The sequence below is a fragment of the Heteronotia binoei genome, chromosome 18 (assembly GCF_032191835.1).
Source record: "Heteronotia binoei isolate CCM8104 ecotype False Entrance Well chromosome 18, APGP_CSIRO_Hbin_v1, whole genome shotgun sequence".
Lineage (NCBI taxonomy): Eukaryota > Metazoa > Chordata > Lepidosauria > Squamata > Gekkonidae > Heteronotia > Heteronotia binoei.
This window is the reverse complement of record NC_083240.1, coordinates 27,138,171-27,161,974: the sequence shown is the minus strand read 5'-3', so window position 1 is coordinate 27,161,974 and position 23,804 is coordinate 27,138,171. Positions and strand designations below refer to the sequence as shown.

The 23,804-nt window shown below is 47.6% G+C and overlaps 1 protein-coding gene across 1 annotated transcript; it reads left to right on the top strand.

Moving 5' to 3' along the window:
- Nucleotides 1-1,485: 1,485 nt before the first annotated feature.
- Nucleotides 1,486-22,547, top strand: GAS2L2 (growth arrest specific 2 like 2). The gene is made up of 7 exons (XM_060259150.1): nucleotides 1,486-1,843; nucleotides 4,883-5,121; nucleotides 7,006-7,113; nucleotides 13,806-13,902; nucleotides 17,139-17,445; nucleotides 20,585-21,127; nucleotides 21,236-22,547. The coding sequence occupies exons 1-7, from the start codon at nucleotides 1,486-1,488 to the stop codon at nucleotides 22,545-22,547; spliced, it is 2,964 nt and encodes a 987-aa protein (XP_060115133.1).
- The last annotated feature ends 1,257 nt before the right edge of the window (nucleotides 22,548-23,804 follow it).

Genomic DNA, 23,804 nt, shown 5'->3' with positions numbered 1-23,804 from the left:
ATACTTCTTCAGATACCATGAGATATGTATCTGAAGAAGTGTGTATGCACATGAAAGCTTCTACTCAGAATAAAAACTTTGTTGGTCTTAAAGATGCCACTGGACTCAAAATTTTGTTCTGTTGCTTCAAATCAACACATGGCTATGCACCTGAATCATTCTGTAGGTATGCAGAGGCTGTGAGGGTCAAAAGTCGAGTCAGCAAACAGCTTCTGGGCTGCCTGAGCTTGTCCATGTGAGAAATAGGATCAGGACCAGATGGACCTTTGCTCTGATCCATCAGGGCTCATCTTGCATCCCTATTAGGAATGAGCAGTGGCAGACTGGGATGCTAAAGAGTCCTAGGAGCAAGCTGAGGTAAGTGACTCCCAAGTGATAGTTGAAACACCACAGGATCCAGGCCCCGTAGAGCAGTGGTCCACCAGGAACTTTCCTGGTAAGTTTCAAGGCCAGTCTGCTCCTGGAAATGGAACTTCCATGGACAGATGCAGTATACCTCAGTTGCTGGAGACAGGGAAGTTGGAACCTAAGTCTTGACTTCCAGGAGGTATTTGGTCAGCCACAGAATGCCAGAAGGCACAGACCCTTGGTCTGATCCAGCAGAGTTCTTCCTACTGCCTTATGACCTGTAACCATTATATGTTCTGACCAATAGTCAAAAGGACCTCGACCAAGTGATGTATCTGCTCATCAGTGTTTTCAAATTGCAAAGCGCATTCTGCTTCACACCTGTTCAAGGAACACAATCAATCAAGCTAATCAGCTTTGCGGAAAGAAGTGAGGGCTGCCCGTTCCAGCTGAAGTAGTGACATCCGATCTAGCAGGGTGAATGGGGAGTGTTTTGTAGAGAGCCCTCGTCACCAAGGAGAAGCGGACAGAACTTGCAAGAGGAAACACAACAGAGTAGCAGCAGGTCCCTGCCTGGACTTCCCCCTGTTGTTTTTTCTGTATTTTGCACCAGAAATTACAAACATTCCTTAGGGAGGAATGGAATGAGAGGATATCTTCAGTTTATGATTGAAGGAATACGAGATCCGTTTGTTGAACTGTTAGGGGATGAATGAGAAGCACTCAGTGAAAACTTCTGTAGATGAAGATCTCCGGGCAACACGTTGGGTGAAGTCGCTGACTGGGGAAAAGGAAAGATGAGGATAAGAGAAATCATGAGATGAAGATGTTCCTGAGACAACACTCTGGTCTCTCTGGTATTTTGTTAGAAGGTATGATCCTACCAGCTGGGAGGTCAACTTTTGCTCTGCTTGGGTGACAGCAAATGGGGAAAGGGGGTGTTATGGAACAGATAAGAGTGTTCTTTCCAAAGGTAACCCCGTTGTGATGGCATGAGAAACAGCCGGGGGGTACTCAAGAGATGGGTTGACAGATTCCAAGGACCAAGTGGCAATCCCCTTGACAACAAGGCAGAATTATACCTCTATCTGAGTCGAGAGAATATTAATTCCCCACCACTTCCAGGGATTCCTTATGATGTCAGGAATCCACGAAGCTACCATGAAGAGCATCCGCCCCTACAAGTCAAGCGAGCAGTACTTGTATGCCATGAAGGAAGACCTCGCAGAGTGGCTGAAAGAACTGTATGATTTGGAAATCGATGTGGGCTCCTTCTTGGAGAACCTGGAGACGGGCACTGTGCTCTGCCACCATGCCAACAACATCACCCAGGTGGCTCGAGATTTCAGCCAGGAGTACCCAAGCTTGGTCCACAAACTCCAGTTGCCCATGTGTGAGGTCACCTGTAATGAGTTGGCTCAGCCAGGCACATTCCAAGCCCGGGATAACGTGTCTAACTTCATTCAGTGGTGTCGGAAGGAGATGGATATTAAAGGTATGGAGCTAGGGATCGAAACTCAGTGTTGTTTTTGTGCCTTGTGTATCCGTCATTTACCTTTCTTCCTTAAAAATTTCAGCAAGAAAAAAATAGACTCTTCCCTCCCTTGACCTTTTGAGTTCCCCCTTTGTCCTGAGAGAACAGAGAGTGAATTTACCCAGGCAGTCATCCCAGCAGGGTTTCCAATCTCCAGGTTGGGTCTTGAGATCCCCCAGAGTTACTACTAATTTCCAGATGACGAAGAGCAGTTCTTCTTGAGAACATGTCTGCTTTGGAAGTGGAGTCTATGGCAGTATATTCTACTGACCTCCCTTCCTCCCCAAATCCTGCCCTCAGGCCCCACCCACAAAATCTACAGCAGTTTTCAAACCAAAAGATGACAACCTTACATAGAGTTGCCACGTCCAGTTCAAGAAATATCTGGGGACTTAGGGGGTGGAGCCAGGAGATTTTGGGGTGGAGCCAGGAACAAGGTTGTGACAAGCACTCCAAAGGGAGTCCTGGCCATCACATTTAAAGGGAACACACAACTTTTAAATGCCTTCCCTCCATTGGAAATAATGAAGGATAGGGGCACCTTCTTTTGGGGTTCATAGAATTGGACCCCCTGGTACAGTCCTTTTAAAACTTGGAGGGTATTTTAGGGAGAGGCACTGGATGCTATGCTGAAAATTTGATGCCTTTACCTTAAAAACAGCCCCCCCCTCAGAGCCCCAGATATTGGTGGATCAATTCTCCATTATACCCTATGGGAATCGGTTTCCATAGGGAATAATGAAGTGCCCAGCAGACATTTCCCTCCCCCGCTGCTTTCCGATGACCCTGAAGCGAGAGGAGGGCCTCCAAACTGGGGGATCCCGTGCTCCCACTTACATCCCAGCCTGTAGCTACAAGAGGGCTCTCACCAGGCAAACTCCCTCCCCGGTTTGCTCAGCCCGGCCAGAAGATTGATTATGCCCATCTGCTCTGGTAGGAGAGATGGAAGGACTGAGCAGGAAAAACCCTTTTGTAGGTAAAAGCTGTTTTCATTTCCCTTGTTGCTCATAGCTGGAGGTTTGAAAACTGACAATTGTCAGGGAGGTAATTAGCATTCCTAAAGTATTGTTAGCTGGAGATGCTGAGTAGTTGGTTAGAATGGATAAAAGAAAGTACTTCTTCACCCAAATGGTGATTAACACATGGAATTCACAGCCACAGGAGGTGGTGGCAGCTACAAGCATAGACGGCTTCAAGAAGGGAATGGATAAAAATATGGAGCAGAGGTCCATCAGTGGCTATTAGCCACAGCATACTGATGGAACTCTCTGTCTGGGACAGCAGTGCTCTGTATTCTTGGTGCTTGGGGGAGGGGCAACAGTGGGAGGGCTTCTAGTGTCCTGGCCCCACTGATGGACCTCCTGATGGCACATGGTTTTTTGGCCACTGTGTGACACAGCGTGTTGGACTGGATGAGCCATTGGCCTGATCCAACATGGCTTCTCTTAAGTATGAAGGACTATGTCATTGTCTCTGGCCAGCATTTAGCATTTCTAAAGGGTTAGCCCTGACCTGGAAAAAGTTCAGCCCCCCCCCCCCCCCCCAAAAAAAGAAGACTCAAGAGTGACTTCTCCCTTCCTTTGTGCAGCCTAATCCACATAGCAGGTTTCCTTGGAAGGAAGCTCCACTGTGCTAAATTGTCCCCTGACAGCACACCCCCTCCCCGCCCCCCGCAAGGAAAACCTCCTGGCTACAGGGCTGAGCCCAGCCACCAACTGACTGATATTGTTTGGATGTGTAACCTACCCAACAAAAGTACAATAGACCCCCTCACCTCAAATCCAAAATGAAACTGGGCACAAACAACCCAGATCTGGGTGGATAATGTATAGAGCCTCACAAGGGCCTTTGGAAAGATTTTTGTAATGTCGCCAGGAGTCCATCAATGGTATTCTGTTGGTATGTATTCTAGATCCTGGGGACCACCGTGGAGAAGGGCCTCCTAGGGTTGCCAGCCTCCATGAGTGGCTTGGAGAACTCAGGTTACTGAGATCAGTTCCCCTTGAGAAAACAGCTGCTTTAGAAAGTGGACTGTATGGCATTGTGCCCTGCTGAGGTCCCTCCCCAAGTTTCACTCTTAAAATCTCAGCCTTCAAAATCTCCAGAGCTGCCAACCTTATCTCTCCCACATGCCCACTAGTCTCACTTCCTTTGGAGTTGGCACATGGAGAAGGCCAAACTCAGCCAATCTTGTTTCTAGTGGCTTTCTTGGTGCTCCCCTCTTAGTCAACTCTCTCCCACAGAAGAAAGATATTGAGACTGGGAGATCGATACATTTTTATAGATCCAGGTGGGGTAGCCATGTTGGTCTGAAGCAGGGGTGGCCAAACTGAGGCTCGGGAGCCACACGTGGCTCTTTCATACATATTGTGTGGCTCTTGAAGCCCCCACCACCCTGGCTTGGAAAAGACACCCTGTGAGGTGGGTGGGGCTGAGAGAGTTTTTACAGCAGCTGCCCTTTCAAGAACGACCTCTGCCAGAGCTATGGCTGACCCAAGACCATTCCAGCAGCTGCAAGTAGAGGAGCGGGGAAGCAAACCCAGTTCTCCCAGATAAAGAGTCCGCACACTTAACCACTACACCAAACTGAATCTCTCTCTCTGGCTAGCTTGGCATCAGGGGTGTGGCCTAATATTCAAATGAGTTCCTGCTGAGCTTTTTCTACAAACAAACCCTGTGTGAAACAATGGTGATGTCAGGGGATGTGGCAAAATATGCAAATAGGTTCCTGCTGGGCTTTTTCTACAAAAAAAGGCCTGCCCCCTCAGCACTGACTTTTTTTAAATTACAAAATTCTGTCTTATAAACTCAAGCAGCTTACAGAGAATCATAAAACTTAAAAATATGATACAACATAAACTCAACACCCAAGTAATATTACATAAATTAAGTCAAAGTAAAGTATTCAGCCAAATGGATTTTTACAAAAGGTGACCACTTTTCCCATTGATCCTCTGACCCTCCCTGTGAGTCCGTCCCAGACTGTCTGGTTTGTTTCAGAAGTCCTGATGTTTGAGACGGAGGACCTCGTGTTGCGCAAGAACGAGAAACATTTCATCTTGTGCCTCTTGGAAGTGGCCCGGAGGGCCTCCCGCTTCGGCATGAGCGCCCCCATCTTAATCCAAATGGAGGAGGAGATCGAGGAGGAAATTCGGGAGGACATGAATTTGCCACCGGAGGAACCACCTCTCCCCAGGGCCCAAAGACAACCCCGGAACTTCAAGAACCTAGACCAGATGGTAAGGAAAGCCTGGGTGCCGGACAATGTTCCCTCTAAGCTGCAGAGTCTTGTGAGCAAAAATTCTACTTTGTGAGCTACTCGTGTTAAAGTTGTGGGCTACTGCATAAATTGTTGTGCTCTGGGGTTATTTTTCCTGAGCTAAGACAAAATTGTGTGAGCTGGAGGCTCAAAATCTGTGAGCTAACTCAGCTTAAGGGGAACAATAGCACTGGGTTATGTATCTCTGGGCAGGCCTGTGAATCCCATCCCAAAGAGATGCCAAACATCACAGATTTATTTATTTTAAATATTGTCTCCCTGCATTTGGTGTGGGGGCGGGGGAGCAGGAGAATGTGCTTCTGTCTTCTCGCCAAAATCCTTCGACCTATTTTTCCCCACCATTTTCTTCTGAGTTTGGTGTCAAACCCACCCCCTCCCAAATTAGGAGATGATTTCTGCAGGAGATGAAGGTAAAGCACACCTGAAACAAACAAACAAGCACATGCCTGCTGTCATGAGCCAGCAGATATAAGTTTGCTATGGTATGGCTATACGGGTGGCTGTTTTCATTGGTGGTACACCAAAAAACTTCCTGTCGCATTGTGACCCCCCCCACACACACACACACCAACAAAAATGGTGAGCTGTTAGAAAAATATTTATTTCCTGATTTCCCCCCCCTGTAGGTAATCAAAGTGGGGTTTTGGGGTGGGGGGGTTGCCTTTAAGTTGCAATCAACATATGATGCCCTGTAGGGTTTTCAAGGCAAGAGATGTTCAGAAGTGATTTGCCACTGCCTGCCTCTCCTTAGCAACCGTGGACTTCCTTGGTGGTCTCCCACCCAAATGCTAACCAGGCCTGAGCTTAGGGCTGCCAACCTCCAGGTGGTAGCTGGAGATCTCCCACTACTATAACCGGTTTCCAGGAGACAGAGATCAATTCACCTGGAGAAAATGGCCACTCTGGAAGGTGGAACCTGTGGCATTAGACCTAAGTCAAGTCCCTCCTCTTTCCAAACCCCACCCTCCTCAGGCTCCACCCCCAAAATCTTCCCACCCCGGAACTGGCAACCCTGATCTGTTCTTGCCCGTAATGGCAAGGACCTTTCTTTAGTTGATCTCCTGAGAGTCAGTTTGGCGTAGTGGTTAAGAGCAACTGATTCTAATCTGGAGAACTGGGTTTGATTCCCCCCTCCTCCTCCACGTGAAGCCTGCTGGGTGACCTTGGGCCAGTCACAGTTCTCTCCAAACTCCCCAATCTGCCTTACAAGGTGCCTGTTGTGGGGAGAGGAGAGGAAGGCAGTTGTAAGCCACTTTGAGACTCCTTCAGGTAGTATAAAGCAGGGTACAAAACTAACCTTTTTCTTCTTGAGGCAGTTCCCAGAACTGGTTGGAGCTGCAAAGGCCGACCACTTGTTTGGCATTCCTCAGGACACAACCTCAGTTCTGCTGCAGCCACTGGCAAAGTTGCCAACCTCTAGGCAGGGCCTGGAGACCTTCTGGAACTGCATCTGATCTCCTCCAGACTACAGAGATCAGTTCCCTTGGAGAAAATCACTGCCTTGGAGAATGGATTCCATGGCATAATAGTCTGCAGAGGTCCCTTTTGTCGCCAACCCCTTCTCCTCCTCTGGCTCTATCCCCAAATTTCCAGGAATTTTCCCGACTCAGAGTTGGCAACCCTAGGGCCCATGGGCCTTCCTTGCAGTGGGACATTGTAGAAATTTCAGGGTGTTGCACTCCTGCAACCCGTTTAGGATGCTGAACTGACCTGAGGCCTGTCTGTATACATTTGCACAAAACTCTGGCAACGCTTCCTTTCCCCTGCACTTCCCGCAGCAGCAGCCAGCTGCCGTTCTTCCCTCCGTCTCTGGCTGATCCTAATTCCTCTGCTTTCCGCTAAGGTCCAGCACCTGGTCAGCCGCTGCACTTGTCCAGTTCAGTTCTCCATGATCAAAGTGTCCGAGGGGAAGTACCGCGTGGGCGACTCCAACACTCTCATTTTTGTCCGGGTGAGTCTGGATGAAAGGTACCTGTTCGGCTGATGCACTGCTTGGGAGGAAGGCTGAAAGAAGGTGCAGACTGGCCACTGAACTTACAGGGAAATTTCCCAGTGGGTTGGTGGTCTAGCTTGTAGAATCCCAGGGGCCATACAGCTTGGTTTGTTCTGGGCCTACATTATCTTCTCAGTCTGCTCCAGCAGAAAGATCCAGGCTGAAAGAAAAGGATCTAGAAAGCACTGAGTGCCGGTACTGTTGGCTGGGGAGTCAGTGTCAAAGATCAGCATGGTTGGGCATTTGCTGAAGCCCATCATGGGTGGGCAGAGGCCCCACGGCTGATCAGAGACGCTTGCTTGGTCTGTGCATGTTCGACTGGAAGGGGTAACTGTTCCAGAGGCCTCCATGAAGTCCTAGTCGCTCTTTTTGGAACCTTTCCAGCACTAGCAAACACGTTGTACTTTGTTACCTTCTCCAGAAGGGTTAGAACGTCAGATTTGGATCTGGGGGACTCAGGGTCTGGTCCCCACTCTACCATGCATCCTCACTGGGTGCTTTTGGACCAGTTGCTCTCTCAGTGTAAACCTACCTCAGAGGGTTGTTGTTGAGCAGATAAAATGGAAGTGGGGAGAACAACCTTGCTAGTCACTTTGGGTCCCCGCTAGGAAGAAAAGCAGGGTCTAAATATTCAAATAACATAGATAAGTACAAAGAGGGGTTTTGTAGAAAAAAAACAGCAGGAACTCATTTGCATATTAGGCCACACCCCCTGACAGCGCCATCATTTCACGTAGGTCTTTATTGTAGAAACGGCACAGCTGGAACTCATTTGCATATTAGGCCACACCCTCTGACACCAAACCAGCCAGAACTGTGTTTCTTCGCGTTCCTGCTAAAAAAAAAAAGCCCTGGATAAATAGAATGTATGCCTGCATGTGTATACTACTGGGATATAGCAGAGCTTGCCCAGGCATAGAAATAAATCTATGAGCACAGGAAATAAATCGCCCAAGAAGTGAATTTAGATCCTGTGAATTTAGGGGGAGGTGTTTGTGAGTTGCCTGCATTGTGCAGGGGGTTGGACTAGATGACCCTGGAGGTCCCTTCCAACTCTATGATCCTATGAAGTGGATTGCAAAAAAGGTAAACTTAACATTTATTCAAGCAGATCCAGTTCACGTTTAAGTTGCCTTCAAAAGAAGAGAAAGAAGCCTAATCTAAAGAGCACTTTCCCTCTCACAAATGGCCAGCTTGTCCCGCAGGAGAAACATGCAGAGACCTGTGTCTCCATGGAAGGCCATGTAAAGCAAGAGGAGAGGTCAGAGGGCAGCTCTCAAGGAAAGAGAGGCACCTCATTAGAGTTACGTAGTGCATATGCACCCCTCCCCGATTCCAGGCAAGCTAAGTTGCTCACTCCAACATTTACACGAGGGAAGGAAGTGCAGTATACTCAGGCCTTGAATTCAGCAGGAGCTCACAGGAGCACAACTCCTGAACCTTTCTAATGGCCCCCCTTCCCCCACCTACCTACCTTGTCCATTGAATAGTAGGTATAGCTTCCCCAGAGAGCACTGCGTTCAGGGACAAAAAATCTATTGTCCATCCCTGGACCAAAGGAAGCTAGGTTACGTTCAACACGAGCTAGGGCCTTCTCAGTGGCAGCACCAGAATTGCGGAATGCTCTCCCAGAGGCCATAAGGGCCCTGCGGGCTCTCTCCACTTTCTGCAGGGCCTGCAAGACCGAATTGTTTCGACAGGCCTTTGATATCTAACCAGGAGAGAGCTGCCACCTGACGTCATATAGAGTACCAGGTGATCACCATCTGGAAGAAAGAACTCGCTTGTATTGTATACTGTAGTGATACAGCGCCATGAAATGGTTTTTTTAAAAATTAAAAATTGTAAATATGTTTTATTGGTTTTTTATTGATTTTAACTTGCGAAATGAATGTTGTTAGCCACCCTGAGTCGGCTTGCAGAGAGGACGGGATAGAAATTTAATGTAATAAATAAATAAATAACAATCCCTGGATTAGGAGAGCAGGCATCCAGCCAGCCACCAGGAGCTTTGGCATGCCCCCAGCAGCCCCCTTTAACCCCTGCAGAAGCCTGTGCCACCTTTTCTCCACTTCTTATGTCACCAGGAGCTTTGCCATGCCCCCAGCAGCCCCCTTTAACCCCTGCAGAAGCCTGTGCCACCTTTTCTCCACTTCTTATGTGATTTTGGGTGGTAGGTGGCTTGCTGGCCTTTTGACTGGGGAAGGGGCGACCAAGGAGAGCCCCCGGTGAGTGAGGCCTGCTTGGACTGACTGGATCTCTAGCCAGCCCAAGCAGGCCTCGCTCGCCTGAGGCTCTCCTTTCTTGCATCAGGTTGCTTTTGGCTGGTGGATGGTGGTGGCATATGCTAATGAGTTATGCTAATGAGCTCCACCACCTATTTTTCTACAAAATGACCCCTGAGTATGCTTAGCCCTACATGGCTTGAGACTGGGGTATGTGAAGAACTGAGCCCTGAGTAAGATAGCCCAGGCTAAACTGAGCACATCAGATCTTGGAAGCTAAGCAGGGTTAGTCCTGGCTGATATTTGGATGGGATTCCTCCAAGGAGTACCAGAGTCGCTACCCGGAGGCAGGCAAAGGCAAACCACCTCTGTTTGCCTCTTGCCTTGAAAACCCCACCAGAGATCAACCATGTTAGCTGTGACTTGACGGCACTTTCCGCTCATAGAAATTGTGCCCAAATTCAATATTGATGTCTGTTCGGATACTGCTATCCAAAATTTCATTTGCCTTCCCGCAAGTCTCTATATGGAATGGCCTGCATAAGGGAGCATGCTATACAGGGACAACTATAGCCTGAGATCAAATTATTGAGAACAAATTTGAAACAGTAGAATGAGTTAGAGAATCCACTCTGCCCCCCGGTCCGCCAAAGTTCAGTATGGTTCTGTCATTTGCCAAGTGATGACCGCACCATCCTATCTTTCTAAAGCAGAATGGAGAGCACATCTGGTCCTCACAGAGGTCAGACAAAGAAGCAGGAAAAGAAGCAGTTTAGGCAGATGGAAGGAAATCTCCTGAGAGCAGCAATCTGGGTAAACAGAGCATACAAGAGGAGGGGTACAGAAGAACCTGGCCAATCTAGTTTACTAGCTCTACTGCCCCCTCTGGAGTACTGGTGTATAGCAGCTTCGCACTAGCAAAAAATGTTGGGAGATTTGAAGAAGAAGAAGATACTGGATTTATATCCCGCCCTCCACTCCGAAGAGTCTCAGAGCGGCTCACAATCTCCTTTACCTTCCTCCCCCACAATAGACACCCTGTGAGGTGGGTGGGGCTGGAGAGGGCTCTCACAGCAGCTGCCCTTTCAAGGACAACCTCTGCCAGAGCTATGGCTGACCCAAGGCCATGCTAGCAGGTGCAAGTGGAGGAGTGGGGAATCAAACCCGGTTCTCCCAGATAAGAGTCCGCACACTTAACCACTACACCAAACTGGCTCTTGGGGGGTGTTGCCTGGGGAGGGTGGTGTTTCAAGGGATGTGACAGCATATCCTCCATGACAGTCTAGGAGTTTGCCCTATCTCTATGGTAAAGGTTGTATAGACTGTAGAGATTCTTAGACAGTCACCCAAAAGTTGATGTCAGAAGTGGCTCTTCAGCCTTCTGCCCAGGAGTTGTGTCACCTCCAGGTGAAGCTCTAGGAATTGCCACCTTTGAGCATCACTGTCTACGTCATTCTTTCTCTCCAGTGTTTCCTCTTGTTCTTCAAATAATCAAGGGTGCTGGATTGGGACTGAGGACAGGAGTTGGCAAGCCTCGATCTGTACAAAAAGACATTGCACAGTGCTTCACACCCAACAAACTTCTTGCATTAGACCAAATGTGCACATTCATTTTACAATAATGCTTCTCCCAAATTAGATCCAAGATCCTCTAAGTTCTCTCCATGCAAGGTTTGTGATAAACGTGAGCAACCCCCATGGCAGTCTTGTCCCAAATACAATACAATAAAATAAAAACATTTCCTTCAAAACAATCTCTGTGCATTTCAGCAAGCACGTTTTTCATAATTATATGCAACACGCAACCCAGGCAGAAATAAACATGTTTAGAGTCGCTGTAAGCCAACCAGAAATTGTTTGCCTTCTTTCAACGGCTGTAATAGATGCTTTCATTGACTTGTGTTTCAAAGTGCTGATTTTGAGCCATTTTGTTGGCTGGTGGGGAAGTCAATTGGATCAAGAAGCAGGGCATAAATAGGGAGGGCAGCTCGCAGGCCAAGGCTGAAACAGACAACCTTCTCTTGGGATGGCAGAGGTAAAACCCTTCAGCACATAGAGGCGCCATCGAGATACAGTATGTCGAATAACTATTGGCAGATGTATTCTCCAAGAATCGCCCCAATCCTTTCAAGAAGCCACCTGAAGCTTGGTCTACATATGGAGGAGGAGGAAACTGGGATTTTTGGAGGTGATAAATAGGGTTGCCAGCCTCCAGGTGGCACCAGGAGATCTGGAATTAAAACATCTCCAGACTACAGAGGTCAGTTCCCTGGGGAAAAAAATGGCTGCTTTGGGGGGGGGGCCCTCCATGGCATTATGCCCTGCTGAGGTCTATTCCCTCCCCAAACCCCACCCTCCATGGCTCCACCCCTAAAATCTGCAGATATTTTCAACCCAGAGCTGGCAACCCTATATTGTGTTTCTGAATACTCCCAAGAAAGGTGTTCTTAATACAGTTACGTCAGGTGTAAGCAGGGAATTGTTCTGAATTGTTCTTCCTGGGACACTTTGGAAGCTAACTTTGTAAAGAAAGGCTGTGTACGCATCTCTCATTCCAAAGAACAATTCCCCTATTTAATCCTACGTTCATTTCTAGAAACCCAAAGTCTGTGGCATGAGTATGGGGAGCCAGTTTGGTGTAGTGGTTAAGTGCGTGGACTCTTATCTGGGAGAACCGGGTTTGATTCCCCACTCCTCCACTTGCAGCTGCTGGAATGAACTTGGGTCAGCCATAGCTCTTGCAGAGTTGTCCTTGAAAGGGCAGCTGCTGTGAGAGCCCTCTCAGCCCCACCCAGCTCACAGAGTGTCTGCTGTGGGGGGAGAAGATATAGGAGATTGTAAGCTGCTCTGAGTCTCTCATTCAGAGAGAAGGGCGGGGTGTAAATCTGCAGTCTTCTTCTTCTTCATAGTCACTCAAATGCTCTTGGGTTTCCACAAGAGGCTTACATGAATTTCCGTTTATTAGGAAGACATCACGTTCAGGGCATTTTTATATAGGAAATAAGGTGATAGTAAAGAGGTACTGTTCGATGAAACGGCATTGTTCTAGAGTGCTCTTTTGATAAAAGGAATAGAATTGAAATTTTAATGTCTGAAAGTTTCAGGTGTTCCCTCCCCCAGGTGTATTTTTTATCAGGTGGAATGTACTTGTTTTTATTGCATAGTTTCCCTAATGGCATGTGTTATTGTCCTGTTGTATTTTTTTTACTGCGCCATTTCCTACTGCACCATTTCATTAGGCTGCCTGAGTCTTAACAAGACAGGCAAACAATAAGTAAAATAAGTAAATAAATAAAGATCAATTTCTTCCAAGCTTTTCCTCACCACACAAAGGAGCTCTCCAATCTTCAGGGCTCAGCTCTTCAGCAGTATCTCTTGGTCACTCAAAGGAGTGATGAAAAGATAGGACATGGGAACTGTTTCCTTTCTGTAAACCTGATCTGTGCACAATCTTCCTGCGTGTTTTCAGCTATCTTCCCTCATTGCATGGGTGCATGGATAACGAAGTACCTAAGAAATAACTACAAAGAAACCGTTCAATATTGCTACAAAATCCTGCAAAAATTATTTTTCCAATATCAACAACACATAACAAACCAATAACAAGTATCAAAAGTCCAAAAGGCTCAGTTATAAACAATGTCCTTGAAATGTGGCAGAAAAACCTCCTCCAGGTACTTTGACTGGTAATATTCCCAAATAGATATAATCTGATGTATAGACACCTCCTCACAGGGTGTCTGTTGTGGAGGAAGGTAAAGGAGATTGTGACCGGCTCTGAGACTCTTCGGAGTGGAGGGCGGGATATAAATCCAATATCTTCTTCTTCTGAGATATACAATGTGATTTCCGGATGTCTTGGTGCATTTCAGAGCGTAGCGCTTCATCAGGCAGTCCTATTCCACTTAAGGATAGTTCTATTGGTCTAATTATTCACACATACACGAAAATTTTCCTTTTTGGGGTCCCGATTAATACATTCTCACAGCCATGCAGCTTCACAAAATTCACGTTTGGATAGCTTGAAGGAGGCATGACAATTCTCTTGCATATAGCCCTGACATTCACTGCCACAAGATGTGGTGGCAGCTAAAATCATAGACCGCTTCAAGAGGGGATTGGATAAACATATGGAGCAGAGGGCCATCAGTGACTATTAGCCTCAGGGTATAGATGGAACTCTCCGTCTGAGGCAGTGATGCTCTGTATTCTTGGTGCTTGGGAGAGGCAACAGTGGAAGGGCTTCTAGTATTCTGGCCCCAGTGGTGGACCGCCTGATGGTACCTGGGTTTTGGCCACTGTGTGACACAGAGTGTTGGAATGGATGGGCCATTGGGCCGATCCAACATGGCGTCGCTTATGTTCTTATGACATCTATCCATTTCAATTTCATTCATTCACTCTGGTGTGTTTGGCTTGCTCTAGATCCTGCGGAATCACGTCATGGTGCGAGTGGGTGGCGGCTGGGACACTCTGGAGCATTACTTGGATAAGCACGACCCCTGTCGATGCACCTCGCTGTGTACGTCTCCTTGTACCTCTTAATGTAAAGTAAGACTGTGTACGCATCTCTTATTCCAAAGAACAATTCCCCTATTGAATCCTACGTTCACTTCTAGAAACCCAAAGTGGGTGGCATGAGAAATGATTTCATTTAATAGTTAAAGGGGTCCAGGAGGAACCCAAGATGTCCATTTCCCAGTGTCTCTGCATGAGTCAGTGTTCTGGGTTGGCAATCCTCCAGTCAGACTCTGGTGGACTCTGGTAATTTAGACATATCTCCCCTTCAGGGAGCAGTGACTCATACAGAGATACCACCGGCAGGTTCCACTGGGGGCAAGCAATTCTACAGTTTTCAGAATCAGAGGTAACTGATCTTATCATCCTCAAAACACAGACAGTAGAAATACTGGATATCTAATGAAGGGAACTTTGAATCTCAAAAGCTGATACCTTGTTGGCCTCTAAGGTGTTCCTGGGCTTGAATCTAGCAGAAATAGCCTAATCTACCTCACAGGGTTGTTGTGAGAATTAAATAGATGAAAGGAAAATGATGTAAACTGCTTTGGGTCTCTAGTGAGAGAAAGGCTGGATAGAAATGAAGCCAGGAAATAAATCCAAGGGTTTTTTTGAGCAGGAACACACAGGAATGCAGATCCGGCTGGCTTGGCATCAGGGGTGTGGCTTAATATGAAAAAGCTTTGAATAAATCGATACAATAAATTCTCCATGGAGGCTGCCTGCTGCATCTCTACATGAGCTGCTTCTCTCAGCTTCCCTTTTTGAATTAGAAGGCACATTTAACTAGAGAGACTCATACAGAAGCACAGGAAGTTTACCCCCGATAGACCACACAAATCTTTGCGCACAGCCTCTGTGGTTGTGACACAGGGATGTGAGCCCATTTTAATTCAGCAAAAAAGCATTTCAGGGCTGTCAGAAATGTTACCTACGATATAGGACTTTTTTTGTAGCAGGAACTCCTTTGCATATTAGGCCACACACCCTTGATTGAGCCAATCCTCCTGAAGCTTAAATCCCTGTCAGCTCTTGGAGGATTGGCTACATCAGGGGTGTGTGGCCTAATATGCAAAGGAGTTCCTGCTACAAAAAAAAGCCCTGCTACCATATGACCAGAAGGTGACTGATAACAGCCCTCTTGCTGAAGCTGAGCAGGGTAGGATGTAGTCAGTGCCTGGATTAGAGACAGACCTCTGGGAACATCTTGTATGCCCCCCTGGGCTCCATAATGTTGCAATGAACAAAGACATAACCTGTCTCACACCGTTGTGAAAAACAGAGAAGTAACATGCCTATGCACTGAGCATCTTGTATGAAAGGCAGGATGAAAACGTGTTAGGCATTTATTTATTTTACATTACTCTTTAGTCTGCCTTTCTTGTGGAGCTTCAAGGCAGATTATGTAAGTCAAATACGGTCAACAGGACGGGCTTTCAAGAAACAACACAATGGGATTTGTAACGCAGAAACCTGAAAGCAGACAGAAAGAAGGGAGTGCCGAAAGAGCAGCCGTGAAATGCGCCCTCGCTTCTTTGGGCATGGCTTAGAGTGACAGATCCTGCTCTGTTCCATTCTGAACAAACAGCTTAGTGCATAGATTTGTGTACCCAGCACACGTTGTGTATAAGCACACGTTGGTGCCTGCACGTTTGCTCATGAAAGCGATTATCTGGTCTTTTGAAAGGTGTCTGGGACAGGGGCTGGACTCAGAAAAGAGGGGAGGCTTGCCTGCCCTGCAGCCAATCCTTTCTCAGAGCCTTGGGCAGCTGTTTGATGGGGGAGATCAGGAAAGAATAATATTTACCCTCCAAGCAGGAGTCCAGAATCCTAGCAACGTAATAAGGCAAGCAACTTTTCTGTAGCGGGTCCACTCATGGCCACTAGAGGGCATACCTGTTCTGCAGAAGGAGAGAAACAAGGACTGCTGGGAGGACTGGACAGTTCCCTTGGTAGGTTGCCAACTCGGTTTGGGAAATGCCAGGAGATTTAGGGAGTGAAGCCTGGGGGTGAGGGAGAGAGAGGTTTGGAGAAGGGAGGGGCCTCAGTGGGGTATAATGCCATAGAGTCCTCCCTGCAAAGCAGCCATTTTCTCCAGGGGAACTGACCTCTGTCTCCTGGAGATCAGTTCCAGGAGACCTCCAGGCCCCACCTGGAGGTTGGCAATACTAGATATTCAGCAAAGCAGAACAGAATGAGTTGAGGAAGCAGCTGAACTGAGCAAACTCTGCCCCACTAGAACAGCTCAGCACTTGGCCAGTGGCCAGGGAGGACTTGGTAACCCTAGTGCAGTCCTTTATGGCAGCCATTTTGTAATGGATGCCAGCCTCCACGGCGGCTGTTTTGTCATGGCCCCAGCCTCCACGTCAGCCACTTGGTGGTGGTGACGTTCACTGTCTGTTTCCAAAATTCCAGAAATGCCTACAGTCTCGATGCAGTTGTGGACTCCTGCATCATTGTTATAGTAATATCCAAAGTGTTACATCATCCCTAGGTTTGTTTGGATTCTGATAGGGTTCCCAGCTTCCAGGTGGGGCCTGGAGATCTCCCACTTTTACAACTGATCTCCAGTTGGCAGAAATCAGCACCCCTGGAGAAAATGGCTGCTTTGAAGGGTGGACTCTAGGGCATTGTATCATGCTGAGGCCCAGGGCTTTTTTGGTAGCAGGAACTCCTTTGCATATTAGGCCACACACCCCTGATGTCGCCAATCCTCCAAGAGCTTACAGGGTTCTTAGTACAGAGCCTACTGTAAGCTTCAGGAGGATTGGTGACATCAGGGGTGTGTGGCCTAATATGCAAAGGAGTTCCTGCTACAAAAAAGGCCCTGCTGAGGCCCCTCATCCACCCTCTCCCAGATCCACCCCTAAAGTCTCCAGGTATTTTCCAACACAGACCTGGCAACCCTATTGGGAGGCACTTCACATACCGGGACTTGTGGCCTCTTGGTCAACCTCCTTCTCTCCCAGCTGGGAAAGGGAAACAGGCAGTGGCTAGCAAGGGTTGGAAATGCTGCAGATACACCTCGATAGAATTATTGCCTGTAATGGACTGAGACTTTAACAGCTGCCCAAGAGGCAGAAACATCCATGGGGAAAGTCTGCCTCGGCACTGTTAGTGAAAGCTTTACCAGTTGGATTCTCTGCTGTTTGTGCAGAGGTTGGAAGCACAGATCCTGGGGGTGGGAACTCTCCTACCCCTAGATGCAAAACCCCCTGACCTCTGAATTAATTTCTGCAGCTCACAAGCAGTCTTTGAAGACCACCAGCCTTCAGAGAGCACAAGCTACAAGGGTGCAGCATGAAATTACAGCCTGGCTAGCACCCAGGCGAGACAATCCCAACATGCCTCAGCCTGCTTTAATTGTGAGCAGGTCCCAAAGTCCACTGCCCCCAGTGGACTGGAGGACCTACACAGCCCACCTTCTTGGCACGAGTCGGAAGAGTCTGTCGTCTTCGCCTCCCAGTCTCAGTGGCAGCAGCAAGAAGATTTCAGGAGTCCAGATGTCCCAGGAGCACTCAGAACCCAGGAGGGTTCGTTCAGCCAGGTGATAAGGGGATAATCTGTGACAAAATGGATTGTTTATTTATTTATTTATTTGATTTATACCCTGCCCTCCCTGCCGAAGCAGGCTCAGGGAAGCTTACAGCATAAAATCCCAGAAACAATAAAATTAATAAGTATTAAAATACATATTCGGTAATAAATAACAATGATTAAAACAATTAAAACAGAAAAACAGACTATTAAATTGGTGCCTTCTTCCACAGCTCTTAAATACCGGCGCCAGTCAATTGAATGCCAGCCGGAAGAGGACAGTCTTGCAGGCCTTGCGGAACTGCACCAGGTTCCGCAAGGCCCTCACTTCATCTGGTAGTTGGTTCCACCAGCAGGGGGCTATGATTGAGAAGGCCCTGTCTCTAGTTGATTTCAATCTGGCCTCCTTCAACAGGTCCTAGGCCATATAGGGCTTTAAAGGTAATAACCAGCACCTTGTAATGAATCCGGTATACTATTGGCAGCCAGTGCAGTTCCCAGAGTCTCAGGTGAATGTGCTCCCGCTTGTTGATTCCCCATGCACAAACTCTTTTAACACACTCCTAGGTTCTAGCTGGCAACATGGTCTAGCACAGGGGTGGCCAAACTGTGGCTTGGGAACCACATGTGCCTCTTTCACACATGTTGTGTGGCTCTCGAAGCCCCCACCACCCTGTCGGCTGGAAAAGGCAATTCTCTTTTTAAATCGCTTCTCTAAGCCAAGCCATCAAACGGCTTGGAGAATGTATTTAAAGTTGATTTCTTTCCACCTCTCCCTCCCTCATCTATTTGCCTTCCTTCCTTCCTTCCTTCCTTCCTTCCTTCCTTCCTTCCTTCCTTCCTTCCTTCCTTCCTTCCTTCCTTCCTTCCTTCCTTCCTTCCTTCCTTCCTTCCTTCCTTCCTTCCTTCCTTCCTTCCTTCCTTCCTTCCTTCCTTCCTTCCCTCTCTTAAACATTCTCATGTCTTGTGGCTCACAAACATCTGATGTTTATGTGGCTCTTACGTTAAGCAAGTTTGGCCACCCCTGGTCTAGCAGCTCAATCTTGTCAGATCTCAAAACCTCACCAGGGTCAGTACTTGGAAAGGAGACCACCAAGAAAGGCCCTGCAGAAGAAGACAGAAGCAAACCACCTCTGACTTCTCACTTGCCTTGAAAGCCCCTTGCCGGGGTTATCGTAAATTGGTTGCAACGACAACATAGGTGTACGTAATTTTTGACCAAATCAACTGTACTCTTGGGAAGTGCAAAAGAATGAGGTGGTTTCGTGCCTGAATTATAAACCATATTGCTTTAATGCCAATGATATCCCTAGAAGGAATTTGTATCCACTCTGGAGGAAAGACAGACCAATGATCTTTCAAAGGGAGCTTTTCCTGCGGATTTAGTGCTGATTTGCAGTGGTTTTTCTTTGAGCGTCTTCATATCCTTGTTCTCCATTTGTTGCGATGTTTTCCTCCTCATGTTCCTGTGCTTTCTCAAACCACCTTTGATCTGATTTGAGAAGGCACAGAGAACTGGAGAAGAAAAGACAGAAGAAAGACAAATTGAAAACAAGGACACGAACCTGAAAAGACAAGGAATGTTGCAGGCTGGCATGCAAACCTCCAGGAGTCATTTCGTAGAAAAAAAGGTGCAGGAGCTCAGCAGCATATCTCATTTGCATATGCCCTGGGATCTGCATGCAGTGGGGAGAGAACTCCCCGCTGCATGCAGACCCTGGCTGGAGGTTCAGGCGCTGTTCTCCTGTATGCTCCTGCTGAATTTAAGCCCCACAAACTTCTATATGAAAAGACCTACTGAGAGATGGTTATTTCTTGAAGACTGCTTTACTTTGCTCTGGTAAGACCTCAACTGGAGTATTGTGTTCAGTTTTGGGCACCACATTTTAAGAACGATATAGATAAGCTGGAACGTGTCCAGAGGAGGGCAACGAAGATGGTGAGGGGTATGGCGACCAAATCCTATGGAGAAAGGTTGAAGGAACTGGGTATGTTTAGCCTGGAGAGGAGGCAGCTGAGAGGTGATATGATCACCATCTTCAAGTACTCAAAGGGCTGTCAGATAGAATTGTTTTCTGTTACCCAAGAAGGTAGGACCAGAACCAATGGATTGAAATTAAATCAGAAATGTTTCTGGCTCAACATTAGGAAGAACTTCCTGAAAGAGATGTTCCTCAGTGGAATAGGCTTCCTCAGGAGGCGGTGGGCTCTCCTTCCTTGGTAGTTTTTAAACAGAGGCTAGATGGCCATCTGACAGCAATGCTGATCTTGTGAATTTAGGGGGAGGTGTTTGTGAAATTCCTGCATTGTGCAGGGGGTTGGACTGGATGACCCTGACAGTCCCTTCCAATTCTATGATTCTATGATTTAAGGCTGTCCTGAAAGTGAAATGCAGTTGTGTTCATTATGTCTGTTGACAAATGCTGAACATGAAAATAAAATGGAGCCTCCATGGTTAAGAGTACTATACCCCCAAGTTCTGATTGGCAAATGACAGGAAAGGCTGTGGGAAAGCCAGGGGGTGTACAGAGTGCTTCCTAGTCCAAATTCCTGCACCCCACCCCCCTAAGCTGTTTATCCTTAACCCAACCCCAAATCCAAAATGTTCAAAAACTATAAACCGCCTCCATTCAAGTAGTTCACTGGGTGAATGAAGTCACCTAAATATAAATCACCTTTTTTGAGACGTCCATTCAGACCTCTTATGAAACCGGGAGCTCCAAAATTAACTGGGGTGCAAATATGGTAGGCACAACTAGAATAGCACACTTAGGTAGGCAAAATGTCATTCTGAAAATCCAGGCACAGAATGATAATAAAACCCTTTTAAAAGATTTATTAGAGGGGGAAATTGTAACAGCATGTACAGGTAGAAAACAAGAAAAAAAATTCTAAAAACGGGCAGAGAGAGAACAAAACAGAAAAATGCACCTTACTATACTGAGTTTTGCCAAATCTAAATCCAAGCAGGGATTTATGCCCAAGTACCATCATTTGTCAAGCTGGGAAAAACCCCAGAAGTATTTCACTGCCAGTTGGCCGTGGGCTAAACAGGGCACTAATCTATTTCCAAAGAAGGCAAGTTCATAAGTTGTGTATCTGTGTCGTGATTCCCACCTTTGTAATTTTGACATTACTTTCTCTTGCAGAGTGAAAGAACGACCGGCCGCTTCTTCTCCAGGGCTACTGGCCCCTGAAGAAAAGCCAGCATCCAAACAGGTTGCCCAGGGTGGAAGAGGGACGTCGCGAGATCTGTTCTGCCAGCAGAATGGAAGCACAAGCTTATATCCTTCGAAAGCCCTCGCGGAGACATCACTAGGGAGAGAGGCCAAGAGAATCCAAACGGCAGATCTCCAGAAAGAGAAAGCTGAAAAGTTGACACCATCTGCTGCAGCTACGCAGAGGGACCGTTCATGTCAGTTGCCAGGAAACGTCCATCAGGAAGTACAGTGTGGTTCCGCTCATGTCCGCCCTTCCAGCTCGTCCAAGTGCTTTCAGCCTTGTACCCAGCAGGCTTCTAGGACCCTGCTAGAAAGGTCAACAGGACTGGGAGAAGAAGCAACAGGGCCAGAAGGGTGGTGGAAGGCCCCCCTAACAAAGCGGCCACCTTCCCCAGTAAAACAAGCATGTCAGGTTCCCAAACAGGACAGCGGCGCTAAGACCTCAGAGAAAGCCAGATCGACTTTCTGCAGGCCCCCAACTCCTAGTAAGACCTGCAGGCCCCCAACTCCTAATAAGACCTGCAGGCCCCCAACTCCTAGTAAGACCTGCAGGCCCCCAACTCCTAGTAAGACCTGCAGGCCCCCAACTCCTAGTAAGACCTATCAGAGGGAGCTCTGCTTTCGAAACAGGGATAAAGACCTCTTGCAAAGTGAACCAGCCACAAAAGATGGGGCTAGTCCTCACATGGGATGGAGCAAGAATGGCAATCTAGAGATCTCTCCTGGTAGATTTTCTGATAACTCGAGGGTCAGAATCTGCAGAACGGACTCTGAACAAAAAGTAAAGGATTCTCGGGCATTGTTGAGGGAGGGGGAAGCCCCCAAGGGTCCTTGTGAAGACAGCAGAGGGAGTCACAGATACCCCAAGGAGAAGGAACGAGCCTACACACCATTGCCCATCAACCTGGCTGAAGAACAAGCTCTCTACCAGAGTCTAGAGGAAGAGATTTTGTCCAATATCAAGGAGCTGGAGGCAGATTCTTATGGCAGTCCCCATCCCAAAGAGAACCAGATGAGAGATTTTAGGACAGACTGTGGTCTAAGGAAGGATGCCCTACCCTTCAATTGTAATGGCCCAAGGTTGTCCACACACACCCTATCTTGTTTGCCAAGTGCTAAGAAGGCCTTGGGTTATGGTGAAGATGTGCCTCGGAGTGGAGTCTATGTGCCAGGCTGCGAGGCGAGATGGCCCCCGGTAGGACTTCATTATGACAGTGTCATCCAAGAGCTGTCCAAGACACTGCGTGGGGAGCCTGCAGAATCTGAGAGAAATTCACCTCAGTTAAGCTCATTGCTGGTGAACGGAGACCTGGCCAATCAGATGGCTTTGGAGAGGAGAGCCATTCATGAGGAGAAATATGTCGTTATTGAATCAAAAGGCAATGAACCAGCTCACAACAGCAATCATGAAGGACATGCAGAAGTCCATGAAAATGGCAACACCTTTGAGCCTGAGGTGACATTTGACAAAGACACTAGTTCTCTAGCAAGTTCGTTAGAGAGCTCACAGCTGCCTCAGGATAGGCCAAGACGGTCTCTGAAGAAACCAGAACGAGTGCCATCTATTTACAAGCTCAAGTTACGTCCCAAGATCCGACCACGCAGGGACAGCAGGCCTGGGAAGAGGCCATCAAAGATCCCCAAACCAGTGGCGCACAAGAATGCCCAAAGAGCATCCAGTGCCAAAGCCCAGGTGAAGACCCACAACTCCGAATGCCCAACCCAGAACTGTGTCACCCACATAAGGCAAAACACCTCAAGGAATGGAGGGTGTGTAGAAGAGGTCCCTCAGTACAGCCCATCCTCTTCACACAGCAGGGATTCTGGGAGGAAAATAGTCAAGCCAAAAGGAAAAACAGGGCTAACAGATGATGAAGAATCCTGGGTGTGATATCAGATTTCAGATATCAGATGCTAATTTTGACTCTTCGGAAGCTATGAGGCAACCGTCATTTTGGGGACCAAATCATCAAGGGCCAGATTTTTCACTCAGTTTCAGGAGGACATCAGCTATATTCTGAGGAATATTATAGCTGTGTTCCATGGACTGGGAATTCCTTGAGTCCAGCTTAATGATTCTTGAGTCCATGGATCCAACGATCCCACAAATAATCAGATTTCATAAATTTTACCAAATATTCCAAAGGTCCAAGAAATCAACTGTTTAATTAGTTAAAACTAGTTGGGAGTAACTATCTCAGTTTTAACTTATTATTTTGCAGGCTGCTTCCACATGGAGACAATTGCTTGTTGTGCCCTTTTTGCGGCTGTGAATGTGGAGTATCCTCAGTGCCCACAAAGTGCCCACCAGGGATTCTCTGTATATTCTCTGGTACACCCACATGCCCACCAGTTCCTCCACTGCATACTCTTGGAGGGCTTCTCCTAGCTTTCATTCCCCCGCCCCCCACCAACAAATCACTGCTGACTAGGGTTGCCAAGTCCCTCACAGCTTCCATAGAGTTTTCCCTCCCAAATGGCTAGAGTGTCCGGGAAAACCATAGAGTTCCCCCGGAAACGACTAGAGTGGCTGCTGCGTGATGTCGCCGACATGATGACGTCACTTCTGGGTGACATCATTGCACTGGCGATGTTGGGGGAGGTTCCCCCTGCCGGCCCAATGTGGGCCAGCGGGTTGGGAACCTCCCGGGCAGGGGAACCCTTGGCAGCCCTACTGCTGACTTAGGACAACCCCAGAGGGGTTTCAAGACAAGAGACATTCAGAGATGGTTTGCCATTGCCTGCCTCTGCACTGCGCTGTTCCCTCTAAGCAGAGTTAGTGTGAGCTAGTTTTTTAGCCTCTGGTTTACATAGTTTTGCCTTAGCTCAGGAAAAATGGCCTCAGAGCAGACTTAATTGATACAGCAGCTGGCAACTTCTAGTTCCAGTACCTCACAAAGTAGAATTTTTGCTTAGAAAACTCCGCAGCTTAGAGGGAGTACCGACTGCCACCCTTGTATTCTTTGCTACCCTTTCAAATACTAGCCAGGGCTGACCCTGCTTAGCTTCTGAGATCTGACAAGATTGGGCTTGCCTGGGCTGTCCGGGTCTGATTTTTTAAAAAAGGTCCTAGTTAAATCAATATAGCAACTACTTATGTAAAGAAAACCCAGAAAAAATTCTCCCTGGTGGGGGGAGGGAATAGTAG

What these genes read in the sequence shown, in the direction of transcription:
- GAS2L2 (XM_060259150.1), top strand. Translation starts at nt 1,486, where the DNA reads ATGTCAGGAATCCACGAAGCTACCATGAAGAGCATCCGCCCCTACAAG. An exon ending in CTGTCGATGCACCTCGCTGT is followed by an intron (nt 13,903 to 17,138) that starts GTACGTCTCCTT and finishes TAATTTCTGCAG; the next exon opens with CTCACAAGCAGTCTTTGAAG. An exon ending in GCCAGATCGACTTTCTGCAG is followed by an intron (nt 21,128 to 21,235) that starts GCCCCCAACTCC and finishes TAAGACCTGCAG; the next exon opens with GCCCCCAACTCCTAGTAAGA.